Raw genomic sequence first — 18,185 nt, 5'->3', positions numbered from 1 at the left:
CAAGTGCTCCGAACCATTCATTATCAAGATCTTTTTAAAATTTATAATATTCTCTAGCATGATTGCTTACTAAGTGGCATGCTGTGGTTTTCAATTAAGGGGTACCTAGGCTAATCCGATTTTATATATTAAATGGAATGGTTGAGAAATAATATTGGGGGTGATGTGGCTTCTTCGAGGGATTTCAAGCGGATTTTGAATTTTATACCGCACTCCACTACTTTTTTCACCTATACCTAAGAAAAATATAAATAAAGTAAAATATAATATACTAAGTAAAGTGCACTGAAGAGGTGAGGAGGCTTTTGAGTATTCTTTAATGGTTTTGGTTGCTTTTTTTTTTTTTCCTAATCTCACCTTTACTTCTTACGTACAAAGATTATTATATAATTTTATTTTTGTCTACTAAAAGTGAACTAATTTTTTAATAAAGACAAAGATGATTTGGTCTCTTGAAGTTTGTCTCTCTGGTGACTTAAAATTTTCTAAGCACACAGTTTACCTAGTTTATATTAAAGGAAAACTCCAAGTAAGGACTTGGAGTAGGTTTCTTCTCATAAGAGGATGTAAAGTGAAATTTGTCTTTAATAAATATCTAGAGTGATAGAGTTGTTTCAAATAATTCACTAGCCAGTCAAATTTTCACTGTCCTGTGAACACTTGGATTTTCGAGCGCTTGGAAGAGGGTGTTTTTGTCCAAATAAAAATCTGAATAAGGAACTAGAACGGCCAAAAAGATAATTAGAAAAAAGAATGAAAGAAATAAAGAGAACCTGAAACGCCGCCTCCGTGAACACAGCACCCCAACCATGTCAAAGATCCGGCGGCGTCAACTCACAAGTCGTGACGCTATGGCTCCTTCGTCAGTTCTTTGCTAATTGATCACACGGCCCAAACCACCGCCACCTAATCTCTCCCGTGTTCACACCATCGCTTTCCCACCTCTAGCTTCCCAGCGCGTCTTCGATTTCCGCCATGTCCATTCGCCTCGACCATTCTTTGCAATCCTCTTTTGTTGGTGTCTTGATTGCTACCGTTCGGTGATGCAAGGAGGCGACACCTAGGAGTGAGCACGATTCAATGATAGAATTATGAACCTAACTTGAGAATCGTACATATAGAAATTGATATGATTTCAGGTTGTGGAATATATAAGGTAAGTTTCAAGTCTAAAAAGTTTGGAAACCTGTTACGATGGACTATTTTGAATTTGAAACTTTGAACAAGTTTTTGTATTTTTCTTGTTCTATGTATTCGCACAAATCTTGTGACGTTCTATACTGCCAAATGATGAGTGTATAATATGCAATTACTAATCTAAGCTTCCATTTTTGGCGATATTCACATTTCATAATTTTTATATAGTAATTTATTGTAATTATTCAATTAAGAATACAAGTAAAACGTACATAGACTCTAGAATTAACCCTATAACTCGTGATAGGGTATGATCTAGGTTTTTAGATATATAGAGTAGGCTTCAAATTCCAAAAATTAAGAAATTTGTTCTGATAGGTAAGTTTCGGGTTTCGAATTTGGATGGAATATGAAATCACTCACCTCTAATGTAGTGATCTAGTGGGTGATTCCAAGAAATGGAGTCGTGCCATTCATTCGTCGGCAAAATTCATGTTTAAGAAAATATTTTTTAATTCATTTATTTTTCACAGAAAAAATGGTGTATAAAACCAAAATGAGTTTCAATTTGCTATGTGCTAAGGAATTTTTTGTTGAGATATTCTTCTTTTTGGGCTAGTGTTGACTTTAATCTTTCCAATACGGCATGCTTTGTCTTCGATACTTACTTTCCATGTAGCCCTATAATACTCCAATTAAAACAATGTCCAACATTATTGCGTTGGATATTATGTCTTTAAAGAGCGGTCGGTCCATATCAATCATGAAATTATAAATCTCGATCCATATGAGTATGTCGAGTAAGCAATGCAACGAGCTATGCTCCAAGAATACCTAAGGATGTATTCATATCCAATCTAGTCAAAAAGGGTAGCACTCTCAGATCGGGTTACCTAATACGGCCAATATGATAAGGTTGGCAATTATTTTATGGAATGAATCTGAAGAGCATCATCACATCCCAACTATACTCCAATCAATTGGCATTTTCGGCATCAAATGTTAAGGGTAGGTAATTTAAGCGTATCACCATTTTAAGGGTAGGTAATTCATGCCTCGGAGATTTAGGGGGTAAAAAGACAAATGGTGTTTAATTAGACATTGCCGTTTAATTTCGCAGTGCCTAACGAAATCGCCAGTCCGCCAGTACCGTAAAAATTCCACCTTTAAAACATAAAAAAAAGGAACCAAGGAGATTACCAGAAAGAAAACCTCGATAACCGATCTTCCGCAATCACACCCCGTTTCTCTCTCCTCTTTTTTACTCTCTTTCTCTCTCTCTTATAATATCGCCTTCTCTAGCACCAGCAAAAACAGAGGAAACCCTCGATTGATTCGAGAGAGAGAGAGAGAGAGAGAGAGAGAGAGAAGTGAGGAGAAGCGAACCGCGGAGCCTCCTTCAAGAACGACCTTGACCATGGTGGAGACCAGGCGCAGCGCCTCCGCCAACAAGCGGCCCCTCTCGTCGCCGCAGAATTCGTCCTCCTCCGGCAGCAAGCGGTCCAAGGTCTGTGCTTTTCTCCGCCCGCTTTCTCGCTTTCTCGTGGGCCGGCGGGGACCCGAGGAATTCGTGATGCGACCCGCGCCGGGGCCTTCTGGCGAGGTCAGATTCGGTGGGTTTCGTTTTGATTTCGTGCGGTTGATTTGGGTTTTTCCTGTCGCAGGTCGGGGAGGGTAATTTGTCCGAGAAGGCCGATTTGGGGGCGAAATCCGGGTCGGAATCTCGAGATTTCGGGCTCAGATCCTCCGATCGGCGGAGCTCGGATGCGGAGAAGGCCACCGCCGACGCATGCGAGGCGGAGAAATCGCCGCAGCCGTCAGGTCTGACCTTTCGTTCCTCTTGCATGTGGCCCTAGTCGGTTGATTTGGTTGGGGTGTTTGGGTGATTCGTGCTAGGGGTTTTCATCTGTTGTTTGGTTTTGTTCTTTGGTGGGTTTCTTGTTTTGTTAGGCGAAATTGCGATAGATGGCGAGAAACAGAACTGGCAGAAGAAGAAGTCTTCAAAGCCGACAAAGAAACCTAAGTCTGCGTGGGGACAGCTTCTTTCGCAGTGCAATCAGGTGTGTTTTTCTCTTCTTCTTAATGTCAACGGTATTATATAGTTTGCTTGGTTCATGGGAAGTGCGAGAACTTGTATTCTACTTGGGCTTCCTTGGTATATGGTGGTCCCAGAACTCTGATGAGAATGATGAGAACGAGAGTTGGATCTGAGAGGTCACTCGAGCTGTTTGGAATATGGGAATGTCATGATTTTTTTTTTTTTTTTTTGAACAGGATGGGAATGTCATGATTGATCACTGATCACTGTTCGTTTGGGTTGTTAATTTTGTAGTGGCGTGATATCTTGTGTTTATAGGGTGATTGAATGTGATAATTTATTCATGATTGTGTTGATCTGAGCATTCTTTTGAGCATCACTTTTGGTGGTTGATCCAGTCTTGATTTCATAGCAATCAATGACTGAAGTGTTCCTGTCTTGTGGTGGGAATACACTTGGCCAGGATGTTATATTTTGATCTTTTTATCTTTGGGCTGGTTGCGTTTGTATATTATGAACTGGCAACTTGTGTGCCACACTTAGTTTTGTAACTGGGCATGCATTGAATCACCACCACAATGGCTTGGAATTTATTCTGGCCTGCAAGAAATGGGCGAGGCTGGCGATTTCAATTTACATATTTATGGTTGAGTGTGACTGTCAGTTTCATTGCATTTTGGATTAGACCGAAGTGGAACAACGCACTTTATCTTGTCATCATGTCAAGCTTGTTGGAAGATGGCTTCTTATGAGGAGATGACAGATTGTTGCATTTATTGCTGGCATTTGATTATGATCATTGGAATTTTTACAATGTAAAAACGCCTAGGAGGGTGTGTTGCTGTTGCTGATTAACTTAGAAGAGTGCCAACTGATGGGCAGCAATTACTGAAGGATTGCAAATTTTATTCCTTCCCAGCTCTATTGAACAATCAGATCATGGGATCTTAAGCATTAGGATTTGTACATATTACAATTCCTATGAAAACTGTTATGGACAGGTGGCATATCTTCGGAGAATAATAAGATGCAGAAGAGATCTAGTCCAAAAAACTAAATTGGTACTTTCAAACTGTTTAGGTGAGCCTTACGGTTTGCTTAACAAAATCAACTAAAATTTATGGCCCCTGGCTACCTATCAGACTAGTCCATTGCCACCTTTAAGAGACAACTGATGTTGAACTTTATACCTCATATGAGGAATAAGATTTTAGAGTTTCACATTTAAAATTCCCATCAGAATTATTGTCTTGTATGCCGTAAACATTTTCAAGAAACTAACTTTTAGTAATAAAATGGGGTCAGTCCTTCCAAAAAGATATATGGAAACCTTAAGAATGAATTTTTTTTAATTGAGATTCCAAAGAAAGAAATTGCTTGAAGTTGACACTTGTTATATTGATATAAAAGGGATGGGGAAGCCTTGTCATTGGATCAGTCACAGAATATTGCTCTTAAGGTGTCCTAGGAAGTTTCAGAAAAGGTGAAGTCATTGATTTTGATAGTTATGAGATAGGATGATGACACTATCATTGCTTGGACTTTTATCGATTGTTCAATACTATCCCTGAAACTTTCTTTTGTTCAATTCCTTTGAACTATGGCTTTTTGGTTCTTTCAATCGATGTCTGCCACGTCAACACTTTTTGGGCCAATTAATGAACAGCAAATTAAATATACAAAAACAAGCATAAACTGTGAACATGGAATTAAAAAATACAAAACCAATCACACGCCAGAGGCTGGCCTCCCACCGGCCACTGGTGACCCTTGTGAGTCAAAAGGAGGGCCTTTGCAGCAAGAGAGGGACTGGGTGACGCTCACCAGTGCTCCCATGCGAGGTTTGCGATCCTCATTGGCGAGTGGTGAGGGTGGCAACCCCTGCTTCATTTCTCTGGGGATTGGTGGCCTTGTCGAATCCCTTAATCTCTCTCTCTCTCTCTCTCTCTCTGGATAAGATGAGGAGGCGGCAGTAGAGGCCTTTGCCTAAGGCTATGGTGGCCTAGATCCACACCCTCTCTCTAGGGTTTGAGCATCTCTTGTTTTCCATTATTGTGTTTGTTTAATTCATGTCAGCTGGTTTGTCTGCTCAATGTTGACATTTTCATGTCGGCATTTTTGTCCATATCTCAATTGGTAGGACCAGCGGAACCATAAAGACCATAGTTTAGGGATCCAATTGAAGAAGAAAAAAAGCTTAAGGATGCACTGAACAATTAGCAAAAGGATTGGTAGAGTTGTTATCATCCCTTATGAGATCACCCATGAAGAAAATTTGCACTCAGATCAAGCATATTTAGGATTGAATAATTGTGGTCTTCCTTGCGGTCCCTTTTCTGAAAAGAGAAGTTAATTGGTTTCACATTTAGAATAACTATCTATAAACTTCTGAAGTTGATTGGTTGAACTGATGTACACGAGTTTCATGATGTCCTATCTCAAGTCTCTCTCTCTCTCTCTCTCTCTTCCCTTACTCTTGGCTTATACATATTCATTATCTATTAAAAGATAGATTCAACTCTACAGTGCTCTACAAGTACAAAATTTTCTTCCTCTAAAAGGAAACCTGTCACATCTTTTTGATCCGCACAAGATGAATTGCTTACTATGTGCTATTTTGAGCCGTTCCACAAGTTGTTGTTACTCATGTGCTTGTTGCCCTTATTCAATGTCTCTTCTATGCAGAATCCCAACTTGCTGATGCGGGATAGCCTTTTCATCGTCGGTCATGGCAGCCAGTGCAATTTGTGCCTTGCAGATCCATCTATTAGCGTGGTGTTGTGTAAACTCAAACACATTGTGGTATGTTTTGGTGTACTTGCTTGCATTTATAAGTTTCTCGGTTTAGATTGTAGAAACGAAGGCAGGCATATCATCTTTTACCATTTATATCATCCTATCTGCTATTGGTGCAGCGCGGAGGTTCATCGGCGACTCTCCTTGAAATTACTGGGGGTAAAGGTACTGTCCAAGTAAATGGAAAGATTTATCCACGGAATTCGACTGTTCTATTATGTGGTGGTGATGAGGTGGTTTTTACGGAGTCAGGCAACCATTCTTATGTATCCTTAACTTTTTTGGCTTGGGCTACTAGATAGTTCATCTTTCTCTGCCAAGTTCTCCATCCTTAATACCGATAAAGGAAAGAAATGTTAGTGGACGAAAGATATCTGTAAATGCTACAACTTTTTCGCTCTACTATTATTCTTTTTTGGGTTTTTCTCTGCCAGATGTGTTCCTTAATGCATTCTTAGGTATTTCAGCCATTTGATGATAATGTAGCCGATGTAGGCATTCCTTCAGAATGTATTTTGGAAGCTCAAGGTGCTTCGATGAAGGAATTACATATTGAGTCAAGATCTGAGGGCCCCTCAGCTGTTTCAGGAGCATCAATGTTATCCTTGACTGATTTACAAGAAGACTTGTCCCTCCTTCCACCTCCTGGCAAAAGTAGTCCAGACGTGCAATGCAATACGGGAATTCCCATTGTCCCGTCTGTATGTGATACATCAGATAATCAAAATGGAGAAGTTGAAATAAGGGATAGTTCTAATAACGACGATGCGAGAGATGTTTCCACAAGGGAAAAAAGTGTTTCTCCATCTGCTGAATGCAATGATGAAAATGCAAATTTAGATGGTGCTGGCTTTGATAGTAGGGCTCCTGGGGATGAAAAGGTACCTGGGGCAGCCTGTGAATTAAGGCCATTGTGGCAAATGATTGGAAGCCCCCCCAACTTTGACATTTTGTCCAAAATTGTGGAAGATCGATGTGAAATAAGAAGAAAATTACTCAGAAATAGCGATGCTTCACTTCTAAAAAATAACGATATGTCATCTGATTCAAGAACAGATTGGCGGAAGGCATTTAGAGAAAGTCTAGAACAAGCCATAAGTGATTCTGATAATATTGAAGTCTCTTTTGAGAATTTCCCATATTACTTGAGGTATGACTCGTTTAATTTCAAGCATTTCCTATGTTGGTGGTACTTGTAACATTTGACTAGTATCTCATAAATGTATTTGTCGTTCTTACCTTTCTGATCATGTTACTGTAGTTAGTAATTGGACCTTTACAAATTTTGTGGAGCATTCCCTTCCCCTGATATTGGAAAGACTTTGCTATATTTTAAATTCCCTCAATTACTTTCGAAGACCTTTGAGATTCAGTGCTCGTGTTTGGGCTTGCAGTGACACAACAAAGAATGTTTTGATTGCTTCTACTTATTTACGGTTGAAGCGCAGTGAATTCGTGAAATATTCTAAGGACCTTCCAACTTTATGCCCCCGTATATTGTTGTCGGGTCCTGCCGGTAAGTCTTGCCCTCTTGTGTAATTCATAACATCAAGTTTTATGGTCCTGGTCTAAAACTGTTCATCAATTGGCTGGTTGTAGGCTCAGAAATATATCAAGAAACGCTGACAAAAGCGCTTGCTAAGCATTTTGGTGCTAGACTACTGATTGTCGATTCTCTGCTCTTGCCTGGTGTAAGCTTCTCCCAATTTGTCTTGGTCATTTGCTTATTAAGAATTGATTCTCTTTTTGTTGGTTGTAGAAGGTTGGGTTGGTTCGTCTTCCATCCTTTCCCAGTCATATTTTAATGACGCACTTACATAGTCTTCTGACAGAGAAATGCCAATTTTCCAGGATTTAATGCCTAAAGATGTTGATTCACTGAAAGAATGTGTGAAGTCTGAAAAAACATCCGTTCATGCCAAGCGGGCTGGACAGTCTTCTGCAGTACATCATAGAAAACCAACCTCAAGTGTCGAGGCTGATATTACCGGTGGATCTATTGTTGGTTCACGCGCTCAGACAAAGCAGGAAGTGTCCACTGCAACATCGAAAACCTATAAGTTCAAGAAAGGCATGTTTTGGTTTCGGGGGGGTGTTGCTTGCTGTGCAGATGCTTGTTATTTATTTTCTTGTCCAGTCTTCATCCTTTGCATATAGTTCATATTAATAATGCTTATTTGAGTTTTCATCATGTATTAGTAGATGGAAAATGACTTTTAACTAATTATATGCAGGGGATAGAGTGAGATTTGTGGGTTCTGCTGGGCTCTCTTCTTTGCAGCCGTTGAGGTACCTTCTCCATGATATTTTTATCTCACCTGATTAGGAAAGAAAGGAAGGCCTGGGGGGTGTTAGACTCTATAAGTTCTGTTGGTACCATGATTGGATATTGCTGTCTCTTGAGCTTTCATCCAGTGGTGACAGCTTCTGGAATACAATGCTTCAGTCTATAAATGGTGAAGATTATTTATGTTAAGTTATTTATTATGACATGAACTGGTTAAAGTAGATGGGGTTCATTTAATCATGAGGCATTGATTAACAATCCTTTGGCAATAGGAAGATGAGTAGTTGAGGAGATATATGCTCAGAAGTTTCTATGGATATGCTGTTCCTTTCTTTTTCAGTTTATGTTGAGGAATGATAACTTTAATTGTCTAGGCCATTGATATGCTGGTGCTTTGTGCCAGCTACATATGGCTACTTATGGTGGGAATACGTATGTATTTTATTAGCTCAAGGCTCAACTTAATTATTGAATAATCAAGACTTGAGTCATTTTATTCAGATGGAGACATGGTGCTATTTCTGAATGATCCAACCTATTGTATTCTTTGAAAAATAATAGATCTTGGTTGAGAAGGGTTCTGAGGGGAATTCTTCATTACTTCATTGGGGTTTCATTTAATTTTAGGAAATTTATTATCAACTTTCCCTGAATTTTTATGTTATTTTTGGCTGGCCAGGGGTCCATCTGATGGTTATCGAGGTAAAGTAGTTCTTGCATTTGAAGAAAATGAAAATGATGCAGCAAAAGTTGGAGTGAGATTTGATAAGCCAATTCTTGAAGGCAATAACCTCGGTGAGCATTGTGAAAAGGACCACGGTTTCTTCTGCTCTGGTAATTTTTCTTGGTTTTGTGGATTTTGGCTTTTGTGGATGGTCCTAGCACTCATTTCTGCAATGTGAATTCTCAACAGCCAATTCACTTAGGTTAGAAAGTTCTGGAGGGGAAGAAACTGACAGCCTGGCCATTGATGAAATTTTTGAGGTAAGCCTGGAGGTTGCTCTAGAAGCTTGCATTTCTTTGTGCTGTCATAATGTTGCTTCTATTTTGATGTGCTTAAATTTGAAGGTCGCCTTGAGTGCAAGTAAAAGTTGTCCTTTGGTGATATTCGTGAAAGATGTGGAGAAGGCCGTAGTGGCTAGCCCAGATGCAGGTCAAGTGTTTAGAGCCAAGCTTGAAAATCTGCCAGGGAATGTAGTCGTTATCGGCTCTCATATTCAATTGGACAGCCGCAAGGAAAAGGTAAGCATCCGACCTTTTCCATCTCCTGTTTTCACTCTCAGATATCTCTCTGGCTTCACGGGCCACATTATTAATAATATGGCATTTTCATTTTCAGTCCCATTCCGGTGGGCTTCTGTTCACAAAGTTTGCAGGCAATCCCACTGCTTTGTTAGACCTGGCGTTCCCGGTACACAAGTCATTCAAAGTTTGTTGCTTTGTTGTCATATTCTGAATGTTATTTGGATTTGCTCTGCTTTTATTTTTTCCGTTTATGTTGGTTTATATAGGCTTATGTTATTTTAAGGGTGTTGGACAACATTTTTACAGTTAACATAAATGTAGTTAGCATGACATACTCAATTATGAGAGTGGTCCTCACCATTTGTCCAGTGTATAAACCTAACTAGGTTGTATCCTATGCACCTTTAGCTATGACTCCAGAGTTCCATCATAGATTTAATAAATATCCATAGAATGGTTGCCTGGCCGGAATGCAAACAGAAGGTGATCAACAGGTTTAGTGATTTGTTTGCACAGGCTATATTTGTTTGACAAATGTCATCGTCCCTTCTTTAGATTATTCAGATGGCAACTTCAATACTGCTTTGGAAGTGAAAATAGACCTTCATTCAAGTTCCATCATTCAAATTATCTTCCTTGCAAATCCTGCTTAGTGCTTGCTATACCAATTGGGTAGAGACCAAAACTTTAGAATGACTTAAAAGTGAATGAACCACTATCGTTTTACAATTGTTAATGCTGTTCTAGAATTGAAAAGAGATCTTTGTTTGAGTCCCATCTTTTAAATTATTGTCGTTGGGATATCCTGCTTAGTATACGAATTGGGGTGGGAATAAAACTTTGGAACGACTCAAAGGTAAATGATCCACTATCCTGTTACCCTTAGTAGCATCTACCACAGTAACATCCACATTCTGTGGGAAGTGGAACTCGGACATGCCCATCATCTAAACTGGAGTCTTTTTGCCATCAACAACTTTGTGCAAGATTTAGGCCTCTGTGTATCATCTCTGTATATGCCAAGCATGAGCAAGTGCTGAATCTGAAAATTTTAAGGTGTATCCAGTAAGAATACCAGTTGTGCCCATAAGGAAATTGCTTATCCAACAGCAAAAGAAGTATGTGGAGAGACTTCGCCTGTTTTGCCAACATGTGCCGTGTACTCATGAATATTCCCCTGAGTCCAGATCTTGGGGTTGGCTGACTTCAAAAATTGTCATTTTCCGCATAATATTGTTCTAAGAACACTTGCAGCCGACAATCTAAAATGTATCTTTAGTAGTTGCAGAAGATTACTGGTTTGAATTTACCTAAACTAGCATGGAAACTGATGCATGAGATTATTATTAGGCTAAATTAAATAAATGCTGTTAGATCAAAGTGAGCCTTACAGCTTAAGTTTGCATAAATGTTCCAAAAATTGTAAGCAAACAAAGTTTTTACCTCTATGATTCATATATGCAAATAGATCAATGTGGTTTTGTTATTTCTTGGTGTTCCAAGGATTCATGAGGATGGCTCTTTCTCTCAATTGCTAAATAGTATTATTAGTTTTTGAACTTTATTTTACTACGCTATATTTGCAATATTTCAAATAGAAAATTATGAGAGGTTTTCAAACTATATGAATATAATTTATTCTCTTCAAAATTTGAATCATGTATTTATTTTTTGAGAATTGTTTTCTATCATCTTTATGATTGGTTAGTGTGGTTGTTGCAAACTCTATAGTTGTGTTAAAATTTTCCAAACTATGAGGATGGTCAATATTCTTTTATTGTTTTAATTTAGGTTGTTTTTACTATATTTATTATTTAATGGTTTTAAATTTTGATTAATTTAGGTTGTTTTAAATTTCTTCTTTTAAGATCTTATATTTAGAATTTGACATCATAATAAATGGTTTTAACCTTTTGATCTTAGGCTTTGTTCTATTCTATAATTTTATGCGGATTGTTTAGATTGCATAAATTTCACGCACGCCACATAGCAAAGTCACTAAATGTCAAATTTAAGTGACGATCACTAAATCTTTCAGACTACTCTGTCTAATATGAGATACTATTGATGGGAGTGGGGGTTGGTGATTAGCAGAAATGATACATAGTTGATTGTAATAGCCTCTACTTTTTTAAGAGTGCCCAAACATTGTGGACCACAATGCTGTTATTGTTCTCTAAGTCCTAGCTGATAATTGTCTTCTTTGCACAGAATGTCCAATATTTCCTTAAATGATGAAGACCTATAATATTTCCTTAAATGATGAAGACCTATATGTTAAAAATCAGCAAAACAACCTTCCTCTGTCATCCACTATTAAAAGATTCTTCTTTTAGCAACAGGAAAAAGAACAAGGAAATGGAATTTTATGAGGTGTAGGTTTGAAGGAAAGAGGGGAAGGAGGATGAGCAAGTAGAAGTTAATTATCTTGTGATGTTATCACTAAGAGGAGGTTAACCTTGAATTGACAGTTATCCTTCTTCTGAAGGAACGACCATTCATATAAGACTAAACATAATGAAGAATACGGAAAATGGCAAAAAAAGACTAAGAAGCTTGGCTGTATTTAAAGTTCATTTCTGTTGTGCTTGTTAACTTAAGTGCTGGATTGGTGTCCATATTATATCCAAACTTAGAGTAGGGTACTGAGTTTTAGTTCTATTTCAGGATAGTTTTGGCAGGCTGCATGAGAGGGGCAAGGAAAGCCCCAAAACGATGAAGCAACTTGCTCGACTTTTCCCAAATAAGGTGTCAATCCAGTTACCTCAGGTATAGATCTCTATAGACCTTATTGTGGTTATATCCTCCCTAGCTTCTTATTGGTAATGTTATCTATGGGCCTTTGCAGGACGAAGTTTTACTCTTGGACTGGAAGCAACAATTGGAACGAGATGTTGAAACGATGAGAGCACAATCCAACATTGCTAGCGTTCGTTTGGTAAGTATCGTTTTGGCATATTAATGGGAGTGTCTGAAGGGACAGTTTTTGGGCGTTCCATTTGTGATTCTCTTTTATCTTGGAGACAACCTTAAGCTTAAATCATCCTCCACTTTCATTTCTTAGGATATGATGGGTTTCTGTTTATTATAAAGAGTTACTCCTCATTCTAATCTTATTATTGTAACCTTCCTATTTGATTCGTTTTAATTTGTCATGCAACTTGCTTGCCTGTTTCTGATTGCAACTCCCCTTTCTATTTCTCTCCATCTCTCTGGGGTCAGGTGCCAAGATTATATGATTTACCTAGAATTTGAAATTCCTTCTTACCAGTACATGATTTATTTTGATGATCTACAGGTCCTGAATCGAAGTGGGATGGACTGCCCTGACATTGAAACTGTGTGCATTAATGATCAAACACTTACAAGTGAAAGTTAGTATATTGAGCTTAATTGTGCTGTACTTTCTGTTGTATCGCTCTTTTTTGTTATATGATACAATTGTTGTTTGTGAGCTAGGTGTGGAGAAAATAGTTGGATGGGCCCTAAGTCACCATTTTATGTGTTCTTCTGAAGCACCTGTCAAAGATGCTAAACTCGTGCTTTCTAGTGAAAGGTTTGCACTTTTTAAATCAATTCGTCTGAAACTAAAGTAGAACTCAGAAGAATTCACTGGGAATACTCTTATAACTTCCTCCTTGTTTTTGTGTTATGTGCACTACAGCATTAGGTATGGGATCAATATCTTTCAGGGTATACATAATGAAAACAAGGGCTCAAAGAAATCTCTGAAGGTAGGAGACTGACTCTTGATCTGGTTGGCTCATGAGTACCTTCTTGTTGTTGCTGATGGAGCCTATAAATTGTTGTATATGCGATTGCCACATGTTTTTTTTTTTTCTCTCTATTGGATGCTCTGATTTTAACTTGAAGAATGCCAGGATGTTGTCACTGAGAACGAGTTTGAAAAGAAGCTTCTTACGGATGTTATTCCACCCACCGACATTGGTGTTTCTTTTGATGATATTGGGGCCCTAGAAAATGTGAAGGATACTTTGAAGGAGTTGGTGATGCTTCCTCTTCAAAGGCCTGAATTGTTTAGTAAAGGGCAGCTAACAAAGGTGTGGTTCCTCCCTGTTTTATCTCCTTTTTTAATTTCTTTTTGACATAAGTCTGTTCTGTTCTTGACACAACTTCGTCAAGCATGTATATTAATATTTATGTATCTGAATGTGGTTGCCTAATTTTCAGCCATGCAAGGGAATACTGCTATTTGGGCCTCCTGGTACAGGAAAAACCATGCTTGCAAAAGCTGTGGCGACTGAGGCAGGCGCAAACTTCATCAATATATCAATGTCAAGCATCACTTCAAAGGTTATTTCTCTTGAAGCTATGAACTTTGGGGAATATAATGGTTGCATTGCTTTGAAACTGATTTTTAATCATACTTATGTATTTGCAGTGGTTTGGTGAAGGAGAGAAGTATGTGAAGGCAGTTTTCTCTCTGGCCAGTAAAATTGCCCCTAGTGTTATTTTTGTTGATGAGGTTGGCCGTGTCTCTAAATTTGTTATAATCTAATCCTTGTTGGTTCTTTGTGCTTCTACTTAGAAAGTCCATGCTGTGAATGAGTATATTGTTGCTCAAATCAGTTTTCCCACTATGTTTTTTCAGGTTGATAGCATGCTAGGAAGAAGGGAAAATCCAGGAGAGCATGAGGCTATGCGGAAAATGAAAAATGAATTTATGGTTAACTGGGATGGTCTACGCACGAAGGATAAAGAGAGGGTCTTGGTACTTGGTGCTACTAATAGGCCGTTCGATCTTGATGAGGCTGTTATCAGGAGGTTTCCTAGGAGGTAAGAATGATAGAAAATATTTCTCAAGTATTATTTTTTAGTGACTCTATTAAATGAGTTGAAATGCAAATGTTATTTGCAGGTTGATGGTTAACTTGCCAGATGCTTTGAACAGAGAAAGAATTCTTAAGGTCATATTAGCCAAAGAAGAATTGGGCTCTGACATTGACTTTGAAGCAGTTGCAAAAATGACAGAAGGGTATTCTGGAAGTGATCTAAAGGTTAAATTTCCTAGTTCAGCCATGCAGCTGTTGTGTGGGCTTTGAATTTTAGAACTGAGTGAATGGAGAAACTTAGGCATCTATTTCATTCCCTGGTTGCAGAATCTTTGTGTGAGCGCTGCGCATTGTCCCATCAGAGAAATTTTGGATAAGGAAAAGAAGGTTAGCATACATAATGGTCCCTTATTGTTGATTTACATTCCTTCTGAGTCAGTTGATTATGTGTATGAAATAATTTTGTTGAATTTGTCAACATTTCTGTCGATTGACTGCACTAAATACTCAGAAGGTGATGACTGACATATAAGCCAAAAAAGAGCACGCGTTCTCTTTTATTTCTCGTTGGTAATAATTATTTTACATTAGAAATAATAAAAATGTTCAAGATATACTTCGAGAGCCGACCTTGGATGATGCTTTAGGGTGGTTCCAAGTACATAGTCCTGTTAATTTATGAATGCCAGAACTTGATTCATCACGCAGCACCTATGTAACATCTACTCCTGCATCACTGGATGTGATTTTTTATTTTTTATTTTTTATATTTTTCCATTTTGAAATGGCTATGCTCACTTTTGCCTCTTGTATTTTTGAGTCATCAGCTTTTAGGGTAGATTTTCACCGCCTGAGAAATGGTTCTGGGCATTTCTAGAATAGTATTCTCTCTGTGTAATAACCATGCAACATATGTGTCTGTCAACCCGGTAGCTTATCTTTTTGTATTTAAAGAAGAGTAAATTAGCTATAAGTCTTAGAACAGCAATAAGGTTCTTTCACATTGTCAATGGAAGCCCAGCATGAAAAATGTATTAGATTTGCCGATCACACCTCTGATGAGTTCAGGTGCTGGTCTCAATGAGATTCATCAAGAGATCGACCTAGATATGACATGGCAGTAGGCAATTTAATAATTAGATAAGTCATGACATTGCTATTAGAAAATCTATATGAAGTTTGCTTCAGTCGACTTTGTAGGAAAAACAAAATGGAAATTTATGTTTTGTGTCGGAAGAACAAACTGTAGTTATTAAATGCAAGTTGAGGAAGATAATGCATCCGGGTAAGAATATATCACTTTACAATTACGAGTAGTAGCTTTCTGAGTTCTTCATTGCATGTTAATCAACACTCTTTGGAAGTTTTTGAGGCTTTTTTCAGAGAACTTCGTATTGTTCTTTCTGCCAAATAGATTAGACACAAGCTAATATTGCTGCATGAAACAAGAGTCTTCCCTTTCCCACCCAAAACTTGCAATACTTTGAGGTCTTCCAGACATATGAGGCAACTTTACTGTTCCCAGAACATCAGAAAGGTTATTTGGATCGACCAGTATATTAGTCAAGGCTTAAAGTTTGCCTAAGCCACAAGGAACTTACTTTCTCTGCTTCTGTGTAACTCGCAAGTCAGCCAGTCCCATATGCATTTGCAGAGGTAAAAAATGCATGACCACAGATGCATGAGCGATTGATTTGTCACAATGTCGAAATTGGTGAACATGATACCGGGTAGTCCACATGGAAGAGCAATGAAATTCATTTTTTTATGAAATATTTATGTAGTAAGAGTTAAGTTAGGGTTGATTGACCGGATGAGTTAGTACATGTAAAAACCAACTCATAATGGAACTTTATGTGACAATAAGGGAATTTTGTGCTTATTTGTTAAGTACTCATTGACCTCTGGCTTCAGTGGTTTGGTGAAATTTATAGAAGCTGACAACCAAACTCTTTTACACATTTGCAGGAGAGAACCTTAGCTGTGGCTGAAAACAGACCTTTACCTTCATTGTACAGTGGTATGGACATCCGTCCCCTAAAGATGGACGACTTCAAATATGCACATGAGCAGGTATGGCATTTAATATTCTCATGCTCTATACAATAAGGCCCTATGCGTTAAGCCATTCGAAAACTACCCTTTTCCCCAAACAGCACAAACCAAAAGCCCTAACCCACTTGCATTTCATTCCTGCCTTTGGACTAGGGGGTTCTTACATGCACTAATTTCTCAAGCAAATTCAACAATATATCTACATGTCTGCCTCGAATTATTTGAAAGTATAATTCCTTATAATTTCCGAGCAAGTTGAATAATGCTATAAGGTAAAGGTTTATATCTGGTTATGCCATTGTGATTGCAATATGATACGGTGTAAGAGGTAAAGGAACTCTCATTCCGGAAGCTGAATAAAGAGTGTCTGAATTGACAGTGATCAGTGACGAATGGTGGGCACTTTTTTCATTTTAAATTTCAAACCAAAAGTCAGATTCAGTTGATGAAAATGATAATATTTCTTGACTTGTTTTGTTTGGAAAGTAGGATAGAAAACAAAGATATAAGGAAACAATAGTGATATCGGGTTTGATATGGTTTTTACGTAGACGATCTGGGATATAGTTTGCTAGTACTTCTATTTGACAGCTGTTTTGTGCTTTGCTTCTTTGTTCTTAATTAACTCACACAGACTGGCTCAATTATAGACAGATCTCATAATCAGAATCAGGAGCGAAGTAAATTTGGATGGAAAATTGATTTTCATGTTTTCTTTGTTCAAAGGTGCGGTAGTAGAAGTGGTGTAATTATTACCAAACATGCATGCTTTGAATGTTTTCCCTATCTGTCTGGGCTAACCAGGATTTTAGACATTATCGGTGGCCGTATCACTGTTGGACACTAGAGCCAATGACTCTTACAATTGGCTTGGAGCCATTGCCATTTTATTCTTGGTAAAAAAAATGTCGAGTTTTTCTGGTCAAGTGAAGTGTCTTGTCTGGAATGTGGTCAATGACCTGTAATGTGAGAGGGAGAGAGGGAGAGAGGGAGGGAGGGAGGTATTATTTGGTCTTATTTCATCCCTCCCCGTGAAGCTAATCCATTGTGACCCTATTTGCTCATGCATTTTCAGTGGCTACAAATTATGTTGGCTGATATAGAGCTTGTGATGTCGCTACTTGGCAGTTCTTCTACGTGCCGCTGTTTTTGCTTTTTCCATGAGAATCTCTGCACTCCCGTGGAACAATTAATAACTATCTTTGCAAAATCTTCATCTAGAATGTTTGCTATGAAACATGACGGTGTCTTTTGGCCAAGGATTCCTGCATTAGTTTTTTGTGGTTGGCTAGACTCATGAACTCGATGTATGACCACCATGCAGGTGTGCGCCAGTGTATCATCGGACTCTACGAACATGAACGAGTTAGTCCAGTGGAATGATTTGTACGGTGAAGGCGGAACGAGAAAAAGGACATCTCTCAGCTACTTTATGTAGTGGAGGTATATATGTACAGCAATTTGTTTAGCTTCTATTTTGCTGTCGACAAAGATTAAGCGGCGTTTGTTAGAGATCAATGTGGACGGGTATGCCATCAACGCTTCCAAGCCCCGCCCAAGTGTTAATATGATATTATAGGTCTTCTCTTTGCAAATTTATTTTTCTAATTGAGGAATCGTAAAGATATCGATCTTTGAGTGGATAGTTGATGGAAGCTTTTTATTACCCTTGGCCCCTCCTTGTACAGACTCATTGATCCATCAATAAATCAACCATTAAAGCCTCTTTCATAATTTCTAACTATCGATGCAACACATAATATGCCATTATGCTCTGTGCTGTTGTGTTTTGGTCGCCGGTCTTTCGAATCTTTCATCAAAAGAATCCGTGTGG

At 38.4% G+C, this 18,185-nt stretch overlaps 1 protein-coding gene across 2 annotated transcripts; it reads left to right on the top strand.

The window, feature by feature from the left end:
- Positions 1–2,371: 2,371 nt before the first annotated feature.
- On the top strand, positions 2,372–18,085 carry LOC104456788. 2 transcript variants are annotated; one of them, XM_010071645.3, is made up of 28 exons: positions 2,372–2,644; positions 2,802–2,958; positions 3,088–3,197; positions 5,861–5,977; positions 6,091–6,237; positions 6,430–7,121; positions 7,366–7,487; positions 7,571–7,662; positions 7,823–8,042; positions 8,206–8,260; positions 8,938–8,960; positions 9,042–9,092; positions 9,172–9,242; positions 9,327–9,500; positions 9,598–9,669; positions 12,171–12,272; positions 12,352–12,441; positions 12,802–12,877; positions 12,963–13,059; positions 13,168–13,237; positions 13,385–13,564; positions 13,695–13,817; positions 13,906–13,989; positions 14,116–14,300; positions 14,383–14,521; positions 14,624–14,683; positions 16,265–16,369; positions 17,676–18,085. In XM_010071645.3, the coding sequence occupies exons 1-28, from the start codon at positions 2,555–2,557 to the stop codon at positions 17,787–17,789; spliced, it is 3,618 nt and encodes a 1,205-aa protein (XP_010069947.2). In that variant the 5' UTR covers positions 2,372–2,554; the 3' UTR covers positions 17,790–18,085. The 2 variants fall into 2 exon arrangements, with proteins under 2 accessions (XP_010069947.2, XP_010069946.2); XM_010071644.3 differs by having other exon boundaries at positions 2,373–2,644; positions 8,938–9,092.
- The last annotated feature ends 100 nt before the right edge of the window (positions 18,086–18,185 follow it).

This window comes from Eucalyptus grandis, chromosome 8 (assembly GCF_016545825.1).
Source record: "Eucalyptus grandis isolate ANBG69807.140 chromosome 8, ASM1654582v1, whole genome shotgun sequence".
Classification (NCBI taxonomy): Eukaryota; Viridiplantae; Streptophyta; class Magnoliopsida; order Myrtales; family Myrtaceae; genus Eucalyptus; species Eucalyptus grandis.
The sequence above is the reverse complement of the archived record's forward strand: the minus strand, read 5'-3'. Positions and strand labels throughout refer to the sequence as shown.

What these genes read in the sequence shown, in the direction of transcription:
- LOC104456788 (XM_010071644.3), top strand. Translation starts at nt 2,555, where the DNA reads ATGGTGGAGACCAGGCGCAGCGCCTCCGCCAACAAGCGGCCCCTCTCG. An exon ending in AGTCAGGCAACCATTCTTAT is followed by an intron (nt 6,238 to 6,429) that starts GTATCCTTAACT and finishes ATGCATTCTTAG; the next exon opens with GTATTTCAGCCATTTGATGA. An exon ending in CCACGGTTTCTTCTGCTCTG is followed by an intron (nt 9,093 to 9,171) that starts GTAATTTTTCTT and finishes AATTCTCAACAG; the next exon opens with CCAATTCACTTAGGTTAGAA.